General features: G+C 41.4%; 1 protein-coding gene across 6 annotated transcripts in view; it reads right to left on the bottom strand.

The window, feature by feature from the left end:
* Positions 1-19,666, bottom strand: part of LOC111869789 (protein Smaug homolog 1) — an 82,787-nt gene that overhangs the window by 58,955 nt on the left and 4,166 nt on the right. For 5 of the 6 annotated variants that reach the window (XM_023861552.2, XM_033753558.1, XM_023861556.2 and 2 more), the window contains exons 1-2: positions 14,209-14,382; positions 1,211-1,446 (exon numbers count right to left, since the gene is read on the bottom strand). In XM_023861552.2, coding sequence (XP_023717320.1) covers positions 1,211-1,446; positions 14,209-14,264 — 292 coding nt within the window. In that variant the 5' untranslated portion in view covers positions 14,265-14,382. Of the gene's footprint in view, positions 1-1,210; positions 1,447-14,208; positions 14,383-19,666 lie in introns of those variants that run through there. The other variant, XM_023861553.2, reaches the window with a different exon arrangement.

Raw genomic sequence — 19,666 nt, 5'->3', positions numbered from 1 at the left:
GACGGACGCCAGCTCACTAACAGTCGCGGGAGACCCCCAGCTAACACCACCTAGCAGCACAACTTGTAACTACAAAGCATGCGCGCGCAACAGGTCGGTTCCGGTTATTTTTGGGTCCCCCCTCGTATGCAATCACTTCATCAGATGCCACATTTCCTCATCCATGAGCTGCCAACAGTTAACTGTTTGTTACCAAACATTCCTTACATCCCTTCAACAGAATATCTTGTGAAAGAAGTTATGATTTACAGCCACCTTGCTCTACTGATATTATCCTGAGTGATTTACTCTTGTTGGGATATTTAAGGACACAGCCTATCAAACAAATCTTCACATATGAGAACTCAAAGAAAACATAGCCTGTAGTGCCCTGTATATCCAAAGAACTATGCTGTGTGGGCAAAATCTATTTAAAAGATGTGGAGAATGTATCTGAGCCAATGGGCAACATTTTCAGCACCTGCTATAAGGTAAGTGAATTTCACTATGCAAAGCTTCTGCAGTGACACTATGACCAGAGCTGATCATGTAGGAAATGTGGTAACCAACAAAGTGCTTGTGCAAATAAGAAAGAATGTGCATCAGCACAACTGCCAAAACTCATTGTGCTAAACACAGTAGTCGTTTCAAGAGTACATTTATTTCAATATCCTAAGATATTCTATATAAAGTTCAATCTTAAACTTTTTATAAAATCTGTTACACCTGCCAAAAACGAAATCTATGATGTTACATGGTTATCTTTTAAAGCATGTGGGCTATGCATTATTATTTCATGATAATTCCCTCTAGAAATAAGTGAAGTAATAAGTAAAAGTGTACAGATTATGTCACTGACAGAATTATCATTTTACATTTTAACACCCACATGAAAAATTTTGAATGAAAGTATATTTATGCTCTCATGAATCTTTTTCACTACACTATGCTATAATTATGTCCTGCTTAGATTTAAAACCAAAGAGCATGTGTTCTGGATCAACTACATGCATTCCTGTTCATGTTTTGCAGGTAAACTATGTACTGTCTGCTGCCCAACACATAAAACTGTTTAAAATTTATATTATTCTTTAATTACATGGCTATGTCATGGTATTTGAACACTTCCGACTGCAACAACTGACTTCATAATATAATATTTTACTTCATTTACGATTAAGAGTGAAGAATTTCATTTCAATCTGAACAGCGCTGCAATGCTTGTTGGTACCTGGGTTGTTTGCCTGTTGTTCATGGAGCTGTAGCTCCTGGGAGTCTCCTATCGTCTGGTCCAAGACAAGTGACAGGAAGCGAGCATTGACATGAGTGACACGTTTTATAAGCGAGTAGAGGGCTACTGTCCTCTCACACTCATTCCACTGATCAAACCAGGACGAGATTGTGTTCACCTGCTCTCGGAACATTTCGCAGAAAGAGCTACAGCATATCCTCTTCCCACTGCCCATCCTGCAATCAAACCATTGTGAAGTTTCACTACACCCTGTTTTCACTTTTCAGCAAAATAACATATCACACATTTTACACTATACACAGACCACCACAACAGCTAACTATCTGGCCTATTAAATAAAAAGGGTGCCATTAATATTTGTAGACTTAATTCTGACAACTGAATTTACATTGAACCCTTCAGGAATGCCTCTGCCTCTGCTGTTGCTGGAAATTTTTCATCTCCCCGCCAGGGAAGTGTTGCATCTATTAAATCAAACAGATAAGGCCAAAACAGCATGCTTGCACCTGATTTGATTGGCAATTCTTCTGACTCGATGATAAAGGAATGATTCAATGGACTTCCCCTTGTTTCTTTCAGGAATAATCTGAAGAGTATTTAAAGGAAGCAAAATGTGCAATTGGCAAAGTCAATCCCTGTTGATGTTAATAACACCAATCTTTCATCCTCTCATGGAGTGTAATGGGATGAATGACTGTAGAGGCCTTGGGCAGATCTAGATAAGATATATTATGGTTAAGACTCAGTATGATATTTGACTTGTGTGTGCATGTGTGTCAGTGTATAGCCATACATACATACTGTGTATATAGATGGATGGATCCCAATTACCTTGAAAATAGATATCAAAGAACAATTATGAAAGATATTTAACTTAATAAAGTATTTTCAAAATGGGAGCAGGTCAAACATGGAGTTCCACGAATTGGGACCACTATTATTTCTTATTTCCATAAATGATTTCCCATTTTCCTTAAAGAAATTAGCTTAACCTATATTATTTGCGGATGACACAAGGATTATTATATCTAATTCGAGCCCTGAAGAATTTAGAAGTAATATTATTTTATTAATGAAATAATGACATGGTTTAATAGGAACTTTTAAACTCTAAATTGTGATAAAACACATTTCTTACAATTATTTTTAAAAAAGCATAGAGAAATAGAAATTCAAATTACATCAACCAACTCATTAATTACTAACATCAATTCCACTAAATTTTTGGGAATAAATATTGATAGCACCCTGTCTTGGAAGAATCAAATTACTGTGTTATCATAAAGATTAATTAAGGCCTGCTTTGCAATAAGGGCAATAAAGCCCTTTATGTCATTAGATTCAATAAAGATGATTTACTACTCTTATGTACATTCGATACTGAAGTATGGCATTATCTTTTGGGGTAATACCCCCCTTAGTATGAGTATCTTTAGAATTAAAAAAAGAATCATAAGAGTTATGTCTAGTTCAGGCAAATTTGATTCATGTCGGGATTTGTTCAAAAAATTACAAATATTGCCACTCCAGTCTCAATATATTTTTTCCTTGCTTCTTTTCGTTATTAAGAATGAAAATTACTTTCCATCTAACACGGATATTCGTGATATTAATACCCACTATAATTATAATTTATACTTACCCTCTAAAAATGTATCAATAGTACAAAAAGGAGTGCTGTTCTCTGGAAGCAAGATTTATAATCACTTACCTTTGAATATTAAATTGTTATCTAAAGACATTACGCAATTCAAATCTTTATTGAGAAGCTCTCTCACTGAACATGCATTTTATAGCATTGATGAATTTTACAAAACAACTTCCCAATGAATACCTGTACATTATTTAGTTAATAGTTGTAATTTATTACAACTGTGAACAGAAAAATGTCCATACATATCCCTTCCTGTACTTGTTTTGCATGCCATGTTTACTGAAGATAATGCTAAAGTTCTTACTCATACGAGCAAAATAACCTTTCTCATGGCTGTAACGAAGTCTCAAACCTTCTACGTGCTCCTGTTCAGCCAGCAGCAAATTAAAATTGTATTGCGTTGATTTGGTTTGTTGTTATGAATATTTTTAATTAATAACAACATGAATAAAAACGAAAGGTGGTAAACATGTGTAAAACAAAAGTTAGGATTGAAAAATTTCAATAGGGAGTATCAGTCACACGTGTTTATGAAGAACAAGGTGTGAAGAAAACAGACTGTCAAATACTCTCCATACAAAAGATAAGTTAAAAATTCCATCATGCAGATCCTCCAATTTAGCCAAGAAAACATATGAAAATGGCACAGGAATCTTCACTGGAAGATGCTTTGTTCAAATGGTATGTGCAATGTTCTTGCAGTGTTAATGTAGTTAATGTATGAGGGGCAGAGTTGTACTCTCCATCAAACAAAAACAACTCTGTGGTTTCAGTCCAGAAGCGAATTATGCCAACAGAGCGACCACTACTTGTCAAAGAAGTTAGTGTCAACTTTAGCGGAGAGAGGGTATCACATGGTAAGCACAACAAATCCCCACGGTCATTAATTTCAGTATTCTAGACCGGAATCTGCATCAAACATGCTAGAAAATCACATGAAAATCAATTTCAAAGTGAGTGAAGGGTGGTTTTGGCGATTTTGCAAACGGCATGGAATTATGAATATAATGGACTTGTGGAGAAGCTCCGAGCGCCCCGACAGAAGAGACAGAACCATTTTTTAAAAACATGAAATTTTCTTAAGTCTCTTATCCACAAAGCGGATGAGACTGGTATGTTCTGGCGTTCACTTCCAGAAAACACCTAAAGCCTATAGACGTGAAATGTCAATTCATCGGAGAAAACTAGGAGAGGATTTCGACGTTATTTTGGGCAAGCCCTGATGGTTCTCATCGATTGACCCCAATTACTCTTGGTAAATCAGGTCGCCCAAGAGTCCTAAAAGCTGTCTCGATTTAAATCTCACCTCGACTATTCGATCACCTTTATTGACTCATCATGTGACCTCACTCTTCTCATCACATTCGACACTATACATGTTGTCTCATTACCGCGTCATATTTTACAGGATGGTTTCTGGATATTAAAATATGCAAAAAAAAAAAAAGTCCATACGAACATGCATCCTGCGGGTGTTTCACAGAAAGTTACAGCTTATTTCAATTTACACAGTGACAACTCAAACACTTCCTGAATTTAATGGACTGTGTATAAGACGAAAACAAATGAAAGAGCTATTACCAACCATTTTGTTTTTACTTTCTTGCAAGTGTTCGAAATGGCCTCCACGTTCGGACAGCTCAGGTCTTTGCGAAAAGGAAACTTGCAAGCGTTCGATGATACCCGACGTATTTTTTATTTCACTTGAAAAATGTTAAATTCGCCGTCACAGTCCCTCTCGCTCCAGTATCGACCATAATGGCATAACCTTGGTTTTTAAATACCTCCACAAAAAATAATCGAGAGGATTCAATCCAGCAACAAACAAAACAAACTCCGTGGCTCGAGTCCGCAAGCGAACAATACCGACCGAGCGACCGCCGCTTGCCGACGAAGTTAGTGCCAACTTTAGCGGATAGAGGGTGTTGCGTGGTCAGCGCAACGAATCCCCACGGCGGTTAATTTCGTTTTCTAGACCGGAGCCGCTACTTTTCCATTCAAGTAGCTCCTCAATTATCCTCACGTGGCTGAGTGAACCCCGTTCCAGACACACTACTTCTCGGGGCGCCGGGAATCGAACCCGGGACCTCTGGATCTGTAGCCAGGAACTCTTGACCACTAGACCACAGAGGCGGTCACGATCCAGCGTCGAGGTTAATTTTCGGCTGGCCACTGACACACACCTCCAGACTGTAATGCGGTGGAGCACAGTCGCGTTAAAACCACATATGAAGACGTGTATTGGACACTTCTTCCAACAGCCCCCCCCTCTACATACGTTGGAAGAAAATGAGGATAATCGTGACTACCAACTCGTGACGGCTCACGAGGCAGTCACTTAAAATTGTTGGAAAACTGTCGCCGCTGATGAAATCAAATGGCATATCGATTTTCAGCCGACCACACACTTTCCTTGTGAATACTAGTAATTTGTGCAGCAAGATTCGACCGTGAATTAACTCTCTGCTGTAAACGGTGGGCTTCTCGCCGACTGTTGCAAAATCTATGAAGAAAATGCACGCCTCGCAGGGGCATCTTGTGAATGTGACAATACAACCGATGTTCTTGTAATGTATTGTACAGCGTACACTGTACGAGCTGCAAGATGGTACCGATGGTAAGCTGTCTTTCAGCGACTTCGAGGATATGCTCTTCCATCCATACATAATGTTCAGAAAGTAGGAGGCCATAATTCCATCGTATCCCGCGACTTGATCTCGTCTCTCAGTTAACAGAAAGAAAAGTACGACAATTCCGCACTCTCTAATTACGGTATTTTTCTTCGTACCTTCCAACAGCATCCGTAATATTTCCGTTGCCCTCTCCTAGCACAAGATGCATGTCCACTAATTCAGGAAATGAGCAGCCACTTTCCATGCTGGATCGATATGTAACGTGCTCTCCCAAGCTTGGATTGTTTCAGCCTGATTCGGAATCTAATATCTAGTAGTGTCTATCCACTGTACTACAGTATTGCCTGTTACTAGTACGACTGTTAAGTACCATTAAGGCCGCCATGGCTGAAGCGGTTAGTCTCTGGCTTCCCACCGCAGCGGCCCGGGTCCGATCACGGGTCTGGTCCAGTGGGATTTGTGGTGGACAAAGTGGCGCTGGGGCAGGTTTTCTCCGAGTACTTCGATTTCCCCTGCCAATCTTCATTCCACCAATTGCTCCACAGTCACCCTCACCTATCATCTGCGGCTGGTACAATAGGCCAGAAGTGGCCGCAGTACAAGGGACTTAGTCCCACCCCCTTAGCAATAAAAACAGTATCGTAAACTTCAACACAAAATTCAACATCAAATGGACTTTCATGACCGTTCCTCGAAGGTCGCTTTTTAAAAATGTGACTGCACGATCTAACATTTCTAATGGTTATATCTGTTTAAGGAAGGATCTCAGGATATATTGTTCTGTGAACGCTTTTACTTACTGAATGTCCAGAATACGACCTGCAACGGATGGTACGTAGGAATCGTACCTTGTAACTAAATACCGTGACAACCACATCACGTATACACGTACGGAAGGCTTCCAAATTTTCGTGTCTCGTCTAGAGACCATTTCAGCCTACTTCACTCACGGAAGATAGTCTTATGATTTACGCCCCTTTACTTATTCGTCTCAACTCTTCAATCAAGTAATGGATTTTTAACAAATCATATATAATACCATGCCAAAAGAAGGCACCTCAACGTTGCAGTTCCCAACCCTTCAGAACACAGTGGTTACTGAAGTACCACCTACTTTAATATTAGAATACTCCACCTTTGCAACGTGCATTTCTGTGTTGCGTATGATTCTTAGAATAAACAGGGATTATTTCCCTATACAACATTAACAGACTGTTTTTACAATGGAGACGCGGTGCTATGAGGTAGGTACAGCTCAATTCAACCGCGACACTAAGTGTACGTGAGTTTTTTTATTGATAGTGGGGTGGAACTAAGTCCCTTGTACTGGGGCCACTTCTGGCCTATTGTACCAGCCCCAGATAATAGATGAGGGTGATTGTGGAGCAACTGATGGAATGAAGATTGGCAGGGGAAACCGAGGTACTCGGAGAAAACCTGCCCCAGCGCCACTTTATCCACCACAAATTCCACTTGACCAGACCCGGGATCGAACTCGGGCCGCCGCGGTGGTAATGCACGTGAGTTACTCATATTTAACTCTACATATTTAAACTGGTATTTGCCACTGAAGGCATGCCGTGGTTCAATCCCAAAGAGTAAAAAAGTAAAGGTATCCCTGTAACAGGCCGTGGAGGTCCATAGGGTTGTGAGATGTTGAGGTTCCCACTTTTTCTAGACAATCGGCTCATAGATGGCGGTAAGGTTGTCAGCCTTACGCGCCGGCCGCCCTTTACCCCCAAGAATATTCCTAGTACATTTCTGTTAGAGGCTGAGTCGGCCCCAGGGCCGTAGTGCGGTTGGAAGGATTAGGTCAATTGAAAAAAATTCAATGACCTCATCGGGACTTGAACCCGCGATCTTCCGGCTTGTAGCATAGTGCCTCAACCAACTACACCACCGCGTGCCCCTCAATACCAAAGAGTATATTACAGAATAATTCCTACATATTAAAATTTCAACGATGACTCTCACTGCAACATTGTATAACATGAATGCTCACCCCACCATTCTTCAAGTCCTTTGCCTTAGTTTGGATTATGTTCAATTAGAAAACCAATTCTAGCACGCCACTTTCAAGACATATTATCTAAGTGTCCCCATAAGAGAGTGTACACCTAGGGCAAATACATGCCCCTCCCCCACACCCGCCCTCATACGAGATGTAAGACGAGAACGCCGCAAGGTCACTTTGGACATTTCTTACAAGTTCTCACTTTTCAATACTGACCACGTGTCCCGCGTTATCCATATGTCCACAAATGGTAGTCTTTCTTCGATGTAGTACGAACGTATCGCAGTATGAAATAGAGGAGCTGTTATTTCATAGCAAGGTCTTATTCCGTTTTATTTTACACTTTGCGGAGCCATAACGTTATAAATATGAAAATTAAAGCGATTCGATTAAGGAAATATTTGAAGCGCAAGAACATTTTTAAGAAAACACTGTACTATTTATAAAGAACAATCTCTAATGGCATTGTAAGAATTGTATCACAAACGCAACATCCATCCGTGGTCAGACAGACCACCATAAAACGCACTCGGAAAAAGTATTGTCGACAGTTAAGGATGCGACACGCACGAAAACTTAGAGGTCCTTAGTTAGTTATTTAGTTATTTAGAGAGGGTGGGTTTCCCCACGCACCGCGACCAGTTTGATCTATTGTGTTTCCCTCTATGGTATTCTACCAGTCTCTATACCCTACCGATAAATTGTGCGTACCATCAGTCCCGCCGAGCAAGCGAGTTCGGCCACTTGCTTAGCGGTGTCTATAATGCTTCCCCCATCTATCAGAGGCCTTAGAGACTACTGTTGGGCGGGAAACGTCCTGGAATTTGGCTCAGTGATCCCCTTTGGGGATATGAGGTTCTTTTACGTGCCGTAAAGTTGCGACACGGGACACACAGCTTAAAGTCCCTCCCGGATGACTTGTTCCCTGAAATTTTCCGCCCTTAAAAATTCGACGACCTCCGCCGGGTACTTGAGCCCGCGTACTACGAGTCATGAGGTGGGAACGTTACCCCTAGACTACGGAGGCCGCTAAGAGGTCCTTAATTTCCAGCCATTGACACCGACAAAGTCAAGTGACTAGTACAATGGCAGAAAAATCAATCTTTCGTGGCCACCGACAAAATATCTATTCTTAAAGAACTAGATGTTCATGAAATACAGCGACATTACGCCTACTGTACGCTTTGTAAAGTACAAGAAACAGAAGCTTCAATCTTTCTTTTCTAAATACAGGTCGAAAGCGAGCAAAATAACAGAACGTATTATTGCCACATGGAACTGACGGCCCACCTCATATTCGTCGGCAAGAACATGCCGCAGGTATGGTAAATCATTACTCGATGCATAGCCCTGTAAACGATTAATAGAAACAAAACGAAAGCAAACTCCGTGGTTTTAGTCCGCATGCGAACTATACCGACCGAGCGACCGCCGCTTGTCGGCGAAGTTAGTGTCAACTTTAGTGGCTAAAGGGTGTCGCGTGGTCAGCGCAAAGAATCCCCAAGGCCGTTAATTTCGGTTTTCTAAACCGGAACCGCTATTTCCTTGAAATAGCTTCTCAATTATCCTCACGAGGCTGAGAGGGCCCCGTTCCAGACCCGCTACTTCTCAGAAAGTCTGGTAGTGCCGGGAATTGAACCCGGGACCTCTGGATCTGTAGCCAGGAACTCTGATCACTAGACCACAGAGACGGTCGAGTAATAAAAAAAAAAGCGACTGCTAAATCGTGACCAGCACATTTATTAGCTTTGTAAACGCAATCCATGCAGTCCCAGCTCGGTATCGGCCACTGGTATACCGATTTAAACAGTGTCCACTCACAAGTTCAGCTCTACACACTACCAGAAATCCAACTGCATATAACGAGACGGTGGAAACAACGGTGAATTGTGAAGAACTTGAGCAGTTCTTCACATCGATTGTTTTACGGATCGGCAAAACAAAGAAAAATTTAACCGTGTTCGATTCGTCATGAAGCAATGTTTCCAGATCCAGCAAGCTTTAACTGGAGAGGGACAACCTAAAAAAAAACAGGGAGCAGAAGGTATACTGAAAGCTGCCATAAAAATTCGTTAAGTCCACCGGCGTGTTGTCAGACACGTTAGTTGGATTAAAACAGACGGAGAATACAGCTACTACTGCATGAACATACGACCACTCAGGCTTCTATTATGTTCAAAAAATTTTCAGAGATACTTGTACTTTGTAGGGCCTTTTTAATAATATACAACTGTTACGTACTAAGAAACTGTATTCAAGATTCTTTTCAGAGGGGCTGGTGTTTTATAAGGTCCTTGAATACTATTCGTTACGAACTAAAATATTTTGTCCATACAATTTTCAGTGACTGGTGCTTTACAAGAACTTTGAATACTACATGAATATCTCTGCTATAAAATATCTTAACATACTGTATTATATAAAACTTCGTGTTAATAATAAAATATCGTATTCCTACTCTCCCAAAGTGTAAAATTTAAATATATAAATGTGTGTTTTTTTTAAATTTAAGCAGTTTTAGTACTGTTAATATCCGACTTCTTATTTCGTAATTCGGCAGTAAGTGTCTTACGTAGGTTCACAACGTACCCACTAGGCAGCAAAGGGTTGTGCATCTGGCACAGAACCACTATTGGAAACGCCCTGAATCATAGCAAACTAGTGTCTACATCGGAGCATCCTGTTGTATTTGGTTATTTCATAAATGTAGTGTGTAACAATCTTGCCCAATTGTTGCTGTTATAACTACAGTCTCCATCAGACAATTACAATAAGAATGTTCCTCCAACGAAAAGTACACATAACAGGCACCATAAAAACAGTTCAACACTGACAACATACGCTCCTACTTGTGTTTGAAGATTTTAACATTATTTTACACACGTTTCAAGTTCACGGCTTCCATAAAACCATTACGAAGTAAGAAGAAAGAGAAATATTTGTAAGAAACGTAAAGCAAACACTACAAGGTATTAATTGACCTCAACATTATTTTTAGTTTAAACACGTAGTTATTGCTTTGTTATATTATTATAAAGAAAATAACGTAAACCGTGTTTATTATTATAATAATACAGTTATTACTGTGGGAGACAATAACATATCACATTCGTTAACTTTTCCGAATACTTTTCGGCCGTTACCCGTTGAATATTTCAACGTCAGCTTCAACACTTCTCAGTAGCAAACATTTCAGTGTGTTTTGAAAATTCACTTATGACAAATATAAAACTAGTATTACAATAACTTCACATTTTAGTATTACGTTTCTATGAATGTTGGGCTATTATACAGAATTTCTACAATATTAGATTTAATCAAATTTATGAAATCTTGTAACGTAACCGCTTTCTATTTGCGCTCAGGTTTCTTCACTTCGAAAATAACGAAAATCTGACAGACTGAGAGATTACAAATTATGACAAGCAGCGAAAGTTTAGATGGGTTTTCCAGTAATTCAATAATTGCTGTTCGACGCTGTAAAACCCTACTGAAAATTTGATGCTGGATGAAGTAACTGTTAAATTCAAGGGAAGAGTCGGTGTTCGGCAGTACATTCCAAAAAAGCGAAACGTTTGGAATAACACTGTGTAAGCTTTGTCACGGCGATGGCTATACATATTATGTTATCCAAGGAAGGGACACGCGAATGTGACTGCAGAAGTCATCCCTACGCACGGAACTGTGTTCCGGTTGACAACCGCACCTGAGGGGGTCGGCCATAGGGTTTTAATGGTTATTTTTCTTCGTCCCAGTTCTTTTAAAATGTACATAACAAGAAAACAGGTTGCTATGAGAATGCTCGTCAAAATAGCAAGGGCAACTGAATTCGCTGCCCTCCAACCAGCTACCCCACAGTGCCTAATATAACCTAAAGGAACTTCAGGACGAATACATATACAAGAATTATATTAGAAACTACTGTATCTATAGATACTGTATTGCTCTCGCCGCTCGACTGCACACTGACTATATATACAGGGTGATTCACGAGGAGTTACCGCCACTTATGGAGCTTTTCCTGAAGACATTTTGAGCAAAAAGTGTCATATAAACCTGGGTCCTATACTCGATATTTACAGAGTTACGTTCGTAATTTGAAGGTTTCTAAATTTTAATTTTAAATACAAAATTACATTATTTCAATGCATTTATTGTCACAAAAACAAATTAATTCCATGGACTTGATTCTCTGTAGTTCAATTTTGCAAACTCTTACAGAGATTATAACACATTTTCAAAAATTCCGCCCTCCGCTTCGATACACTTGTCCGCACGTTTGTGAACCGCGCACGTTGCTCTGCGTAGGTGCTCACTGTTATCTCTGACTTCCGTAGCAGCGTGCATGATGCGAGCAAGTAGTTCAAGTGTTTGTGCCATCCTTTGGTAAACAATGTCCTTCATCCATCCCCAAATGCAATAATCTAACGGGGAAAGGTCTGGCAATCAGTTCACAGTAGTGCGTTTCCAATTATGAACGTAACTCTGTAAATAGTGATTATAGGACCCAGGTTTATATGACACTATTTGCTCAAAATGTCTTCAGGAATGAGCTCCATAAGTGGAGGTAACTCCTCGTGAATCACCCTGTATATACATCCTTCCTACGGCATACTTAACCAGCCCAAATTACACGTCACCCCTTATCAATTGCTAACATTTTAACAATTTAAACAACCACAATAACCTATGTTTATATTTTATCATTATATATAAGAAATTTTTAATATTTTTATTGTAAAAATGGATTCATTTAACCCTGAAATTAAGTAATGACAAATTTTATTTACTTAGAAAATACATGATGGTCCAAGCGACCAAAACATATAGTGGAAGTGAAAAAATAAAACTGATTAAGCCACTGATATGGGGCCGCGCCATAGCTCAAGCGGTTAGTCGCTGGCTTCCCACCGCGGCGGCCCGGGTTCGATCCCGGGTCTGGTCCAGTGGGATTTGTGGTGGACAAAGTGGCGCTGGGGGAAGGTTTTCTCCAAGTACTTCGGTTTCCTCTGCCAATCTTCATTCCATTCCACCAACTGCTCCACAATCACACTCATCTGTGTCTGATACAATAGGCCAGAAGTGGCCGCAGTACAAGGGACTTAGTCCCACCCCACTACCAATAAGAAAACACTGATATAGCGTATCTTAATCAATTTCATTAGTACTGTGATCTACTTCGCTGATCTGTCGACGGACCCGATATCTCTACACGTACATTTTTTTTTGCTCTGAAATATTTCTTTCCGAGAAGAAAACTACCTGCCGTTGCTTTTCCATTTATTTGTTTAGTCTCTTAATGACGCTGCCTGTAGAGCGATTAATAAATAATGAATTGGAAAAGGCATGGAAGGAAGCGGTCGTGGCTTATTTTCAGGTACTAATCTAGCATTTGCTTAACGGCATTGTGGTAACCGAGGAAGCTGGAAGCTAACTGACAGAGGCAGCAGGTTTGTCAAAAACGCTGGTTCCTATCTACCGAATTACACGGTGTTGCGCTCCAGAAGGCTTGCAACCTAATTTTCTTGCGATTATGTTAAGTTTCATTTTAGCTCCTCTCGTGGCACTGTGGGCCACTACTTATTAAACGACCATAAACATCTCAGGGTAGCCGGTATCACATGAAATTAAACGTCAATTAGGTCGACTCATATGCGCACTTGAAAAAAACTGCGGCCGTTTTCATTACTCTATAACGAGGACTCAATAGTACTCTTTATGTAGCAAATACTGAGGTGCAGTCCGGTGCATTGGGGTGTCCCACAATCACGTTAACTAACATAAGTTGGAGATTAATAAAAGGATTTGGGGCTGGTGGAATTAAAATGGATAATTAACCACGTACGGAATACTTACTTAATCACGGAGCTGAGCCCTTCTTGAGGAGCGGCCAATTCTGCAGCTACTCAAGAATTTCCCAGCAGTTTATGAAACCCGAAGGTTCATTACCGTGTTCACAAGAGATCTCCACTGGTCCCTATCCTGAGCCAGACCAATCCAATCCATAACATCCCATCCCATCTCTCTAAGATTCATTTTAATATTGTCCACCCACCTACGCCTTGATCTTCCCAGTAGTCTCTTTCCTTCTGGATTTCCCACCAATAACGTACGGAATGCCATTTCTAAAAACGAGCGTTACATGGCATTAAAGTTTAAATTAAAACTGAAACTAGGCGAGACAAGTTCTCAAGGCAATGACTGTGAAGATTATGGTACTTCGGGATGTGACGTCTATTCTGATATTTCTTTAACGACTCTATCAATACTGAGACTATACACGGTCGAATGGTAACGAACTGAATGGTATTTGAAAAAAAAAAAAATGTTGTCAACTAATCAAGGTGCTGTCGCCATTTGCCTTGAACTGGGGAAACTCACGAGAAACTTCAGTCCCGATAACCGATGTTCTGGCCAAGATTGGAACCGAGCACCTTTCGAATGTAAGTCTAGAAAGTTACTGCGAGACCAAGTTGTTCGGTGCATACTCTGATAAATGTATACTAGATTACACGATGTTACAGCCCAGAAATAATGCATACTGTTTGCGACAGAACAGGTCTATATACAATTTTTTACTTACGCTCTCCATAACCCGAATCGTCAAGAGAACCTCTGTAAACACTGTAGGAAAGTGTTTGCATATAACACTGAACATAATGAGAGCAAAACCTACCTAGGTACATATCCATGCTGGCTTCGGCCATTATGCCACTTCTTCTGGTTTACCATGTTGGCTAATACGCTGCCTAACTGGTTCGGAGCAAAGACGAGGTGCTACGTGATAGGAGCCGGCGAACGAATGGTTGAATCGGTTGAACAGACACGGAGATCAGTGCATCCCGCTGGTTTGCGGCAGTAACGGGGGAAAAAAATTAAGTTCCTGAAATGTTTCAGCCAATGTCTGAACTTCCGCCCCACCAACTGCTAGGGCGCTGGGGTGGGGGTTCAGAGTAGGTGACCACATGCACGTTCTGAATAGGCAAAGAGCATGGAGTTCATGGAGACCATTTTATTAACAGATACGTTTAAAGACCTTCTTCAGCTTTAACGACTTAGATCCTTTGACCTATCATTGCAGGGCAATTTGAAAATACGAGCACCTCACGCGGAAACACACGAACATGTTTTGTCTAAAAACAATATAAATCACACACAAAAAAAATAAGATTTACACATTCTAGCACTTAATTCCTAGGCGTTTTATCACTTAAGAAAGCAATCTTCTGGGATGTAGCGCCGTGTAGAAGTTGTGTTAACCGACGTTTCGGAGGAACATATCGCCTCCATCTTCAGGGTAGAAGACAAATGCAACAGCGTTGCACCTGGTTCGCTTGCAGATTTATTTATCTTCTACCCTGAAGAAGGAGGCGATACGTTCCTCCGAAACGTCGGTTAACACAACTTCTAAATGACGCCACATCCCAGAAGACTGCTTTGTTCATAGTCTCCGCCGTGAAAACTTCAAATCTTACATCTTTTTATCGTTATTTGCTTAATTACATGCTTCACTAAGCACTGGGCCGAGTTGCTGGAACTTAAATTTCATAACCAGTATATCCGTATTTGAATACCGTCCTGAAAGTTATTCTGACAAGCTTACAGGCGGTTTCAGCTGCTCCTCAAACACAAATACTGACATATGTACCTGCACGAAACTGAGTCATTCTTGAGAATCTAACAGCAGCTCATCTAGTCTACAAATCGCCCGCACGTTATGGAACCCAATACTTTATTACCAGGGTCACAAGATCCCGCCTCTGGTATCTATCCCCAATCATAATATATCAGGCCACTATCCAAATCAAGCCCATTTATTTAACGTCAATTTTAACAGTATCCATCCATCTCCGTCTAGATCTTAGAAAAGTCTCTTCACTTCAGGTTGGTCCAAGAAAACCAGGTGGGACTGAAATCAAATGGGACATATCAGCTGCTGGTCAAATGATGCAATGATGTAAATCTACTGACTGGGAGATTACACATATACCATAAGGAACACAGAAACTCTAGCTGAAGCTAGTAAGGAGGTTGGTCTAGAAGTAAACTCAGAGAAAGCTAAGTATATTGTGACATGTAGGATGAAAACCGAAAGAGCAGACCCACAAGACATGTGCCAACTGGTTTCCGAGGCAACAAATACGCAAGCAAAAGAACTCTTGTACGCGGTGTTTTCTATTAGGTCCGCCCCGAGGTTACACAGCAAGCACGAAGTTGTCTAAACCAGCTGTTAACCGCCGGGCCCTCACCTAATAGGAAAAGAAATTTACTGGGCCGAGGTCTGACAAAGGTTAAGAACCATTGGTCTAAACTTAGATTGTCCGTGTGGAGGCAGGTTACATTACCTCCACCGCAGTCTTGCGAGTTGTAGCAGGGGGCGAAAATTGAACCCTGTGCCTCTGGGTATAACTGGACCACCTTGATCCCGTGGAAGTAAATACGGAGACCTGGCCCTCCAGGTTGGGGGAATCTCGAATCAACTCGAATCAAAGACAGTAGAATATGGTCATGAGTCCCGCCTGACTAGGACACGAGAATGACTGCGCTGGCGACAACCAAAAGCAACTGTAAACGACAGACTCGTCCTCTCGTCAGGGAAGGTGCCCTCCATCAATAAATTCGCAACTGTCTGAGAGTAACAAATTCTGGTCTTGAACCCCAGATGGGGCTTCACACCAACACAGGCCGGCCGACTGACCGTCGGTCGTAACATAACTTATTTTAACTTAGTCGCCGCCATGCTTCAGTTTCGGCTACGGGAAGTTGCGAAACTGTCGAGCGTCCGTAATGACTATTTGGATCCGTTACCAGGCAACGGCTAGTGAAGAATAATGACGTAGTGAGAAGCAGAGTGCGCCAATTAGTGAGGGCGTCATATTTATTTGAAGTTACGAGTTATAAGCCTTCAATAAATCAAATTATGAATTCAAACCCCGTGTCTGGCCACGAACATGTGACATATCAGGAGTGGGATATTTAGATTGGACTGACTGAACTGTTGAACTGGAGACGCAGGAGATCGTTATATCGCCATACTACGAATATGGAACAAATGATGAAACGTCTCATGGCCAAGGCAGATTCCAATATAAGAAATGGAAACCCAGACAGGTTCTCTCGCTTTCCGGATGGCTGTCAACCAAGAAAATACAGAGAACGGCCAACAAGAGATGAAAGCAGCGATAAGGAGGCAGAAAGAATCAGAGGACAAGACGGAGGAAGAGACGAAGGCCTGTTTAGGAGAGAGGGAGGCGGAAATAAAGACCGGCCAAAAACAAACCAGAGCCGAAATTACGGCTTGACTGAAAGAAATGAAGGCCACAGAGTAGGAAGGGAATCAAGAAAAGATAGAGGCCGTGGAGAATCACTACAACCGGGCTTACTACCTTGTAGGGCCGGGCTTCCGATGGACGAAGAACCCCTAAAGGGCCGACGCTGCAGAAGACACTTCAGACGCAATAGGAATGCAGCAACGGCATAAGAGACCGAGGCATGGCGCGGCATCTACGTCTGGGAAGAGGCACACCTTCAGAGCACACTTACTGTAGGGTAGCCGTATGAAGAAAATTGTATTCCCGCATTACCGAGACCTCTCTTTGCGCTTGAACATACATAATTATACAGCCCACTACATACTAACTACTAGAACACAGAACTACGTGTAACGTATCTTTCTACACATCACCCCACAGTCTAGTGCAAATTTTAAGGTTCTTCTGGGTTGTAACGCCGTGCAGTTCTGGGAGTTTATTTTGAGAACTTCATGAAGAATATTACATATGCCCCATGCAAAAATATAATGGGACGTTTCTAAATGACACAAACATGAAACCATAACGTATGGCAAGTTTGAAAGCGGGTGAAGTGTTAATTTTTTGGCCACTCCATTCCCCTTTACTGACGAGAGTTTTTCTATGACCGCTCAGCAAAGGAACCATTCTTTCTACGAGCCACCGTTTCGGAGAAACATAATAGTTTATTATAACCTATCGTCCCATTTACCTACATATATTTACACATTTATACACGTACATATATATTAATTACATTTTTACATGTTAATGCTTTCACTCTAATTATGTATAATCCAACTCAGTATGAAGCAATCAACTCACGAGGTAGACGCTATGTAGAATTGAGTAACATGACATAACATTTCGCGAAGTTTTAGGTAGGCCGCACACTGGCATTCGTCAAGACATGTAATAATCAAGACACGATGTCTGTGACATGACGCAAAGAAATGAGCACAGTTGAAACGAATGATATTATGATAACCGGTGTCCAGCGGTTTTCATAATTTCATTCGTTTCAGTTGTGCTCCTTTCTCTGCGTCATGTCGCAGACATGATGTCTTGATGCATGCCGGTGTGCGGGCTACCTTAAGAGCTTGAGAATTTCTTTGTCTTTGGAGACGTTTCGACGTATGGAACATTCTAAAAGGAATGGACGATGTAACGCTGCTGCATTTGTGGTGTGACTGGCTAAGGTTTGTAACCCGGGTATTCACCGTGGATTGATAGCCAATCAGACCAGTGCAGGCTGTGCATTGCATCATGGCAGTATTTTGGCATCACATCACGTAACTCTCTGCAGAGCGAAAACCAAGCCGGACGTAGGCCCGCATTCCTCTTCCAAAGGACCAGAATAAAGATGTCAGTAAGTTCATTCCAGAGGAAGGCTGTTTGGCGTCACACTGTTTTTTACGCACAACAAATATATGTGCCAAATTCACGTGACCGACAGTTTACAAAGTGTAAATTTAAGTAAAATCGACGTAGTGTATATACGTATATATATAAATAAAGCAACATAATTTAATTGATTTGTATGTTGAAAGCTCCACCTGCCGGAACAAAGCCCGTGCAAGACTCAGAAAAGTCGTAAGCTCTTCGCACGAGTGGCTATAAGTAAAAATTAAAGACTGTTAAATTATAAACCTGACGTACAACTTCTTTGACATCTTTGCGGCGGAAGCTCAACTCTTGGAATTGCAGCGCCTATAGAAAAGGGCACTCCGCGCTAATGGGAATCCTGACAGGTGCACACCAGTACGAAAATTGCACATGGCTACCAAAATTCCTAACGTGTATGATTATATAACTAACACAGATCCGAAACCAATGCAGATCCAAATGTACGAGGTACTGGGAAAGAAGAAACCAAAGTATAAGTGGCTTAAACTTGGGGGGGGGGGCGCTCAGGCCTATGACCGTTCAGCTGACTAACCGCAGTTTCAGAGTAGCTGCATATGATAAGGCATAACCTGCTGCAAAGGCCTGCACTGACAGGAAACCTCTGTGTACTTTGCATAAAGGTTACATAATATACAGGGCTATTATAAATGATTCACTCGTCTTTAAAACGCTATATTTTCCAAAGTATTACACGGTACAAATATGATTATATATAAAAAGGACCATAAACTCACCAAGTTTGTATTGTTTGCACCAGTTGGCAGCATGAGTTCAGTGCCTTTACAAAATGGCGACAAAGCAAGAAAAGAGTTTTTGTTTGTTGGAATATGCGAGATGTTCGTCTGTTATAGCAGTGCAACGCGCATTCAAAAGTGAGTATGGAAAAGAACCGCCATGTAAACAAAGCATTTTGCGGTGGTATCGGCAATTTAAGGACACTGGTTGTCTGTGTAAACGGAAAAGCACCGGTCGACCAAATGTGCCAGAGTGAGGGAAAGTTCTGTACGTAGTCCACAAAAATCAACGGTCCGAGCAAGCCGCGAACTTGGACTACCGCAGCAAACTGTATGGAAGATTTTGCGACGGCGGTTACAGCTCCTGCAACAATTAAACCCGGAAGATTATGGCCGGCGCCTGGAATTTTGCGTCACAATGCAGGAAGCATTGGAGGATTGAGATTTCGCCGCCAAGTTGATATTTNCACTGGTTGTCTGTGTAAACGGAAAAGCACCGGTCGACCAAATGTGCCAGAGTGAGGGAAAGTTCTGTACGTAGTCCACAAAAATCAACGGTCCGAGCAAGCCGCGAACTTGGACTACCGCAGCAAACTGTATGGAAGATTTTGCGACGGCGGTTACAGCTCCTGCAACAATTAAACCCGGAAGATTATGGCCGGCGCCTGGAATTTTGCGTCACAATGCAGGAAGCATTGGAGGA

This window comes from Cryptotermes secundus, unplaced genomic scaffold (genome assembly GCF_002891405.2).
Source record: "Cryptotermes secundus unplaced genomic scaffold, Csec_1.0 scaffold123, whole genome shotgun sequence".
Classification (NCBI taxonomy): domain Eukaryota; kingdom Metazoa; phylum Arthropoda; class Insecta; order Blattodea; family Kalotermitidae; genus Cryptotermes; species Cryptotermes secundus.
This window is presented reverse-complemented; position numbering and strand designations above follow the sequence as displayed.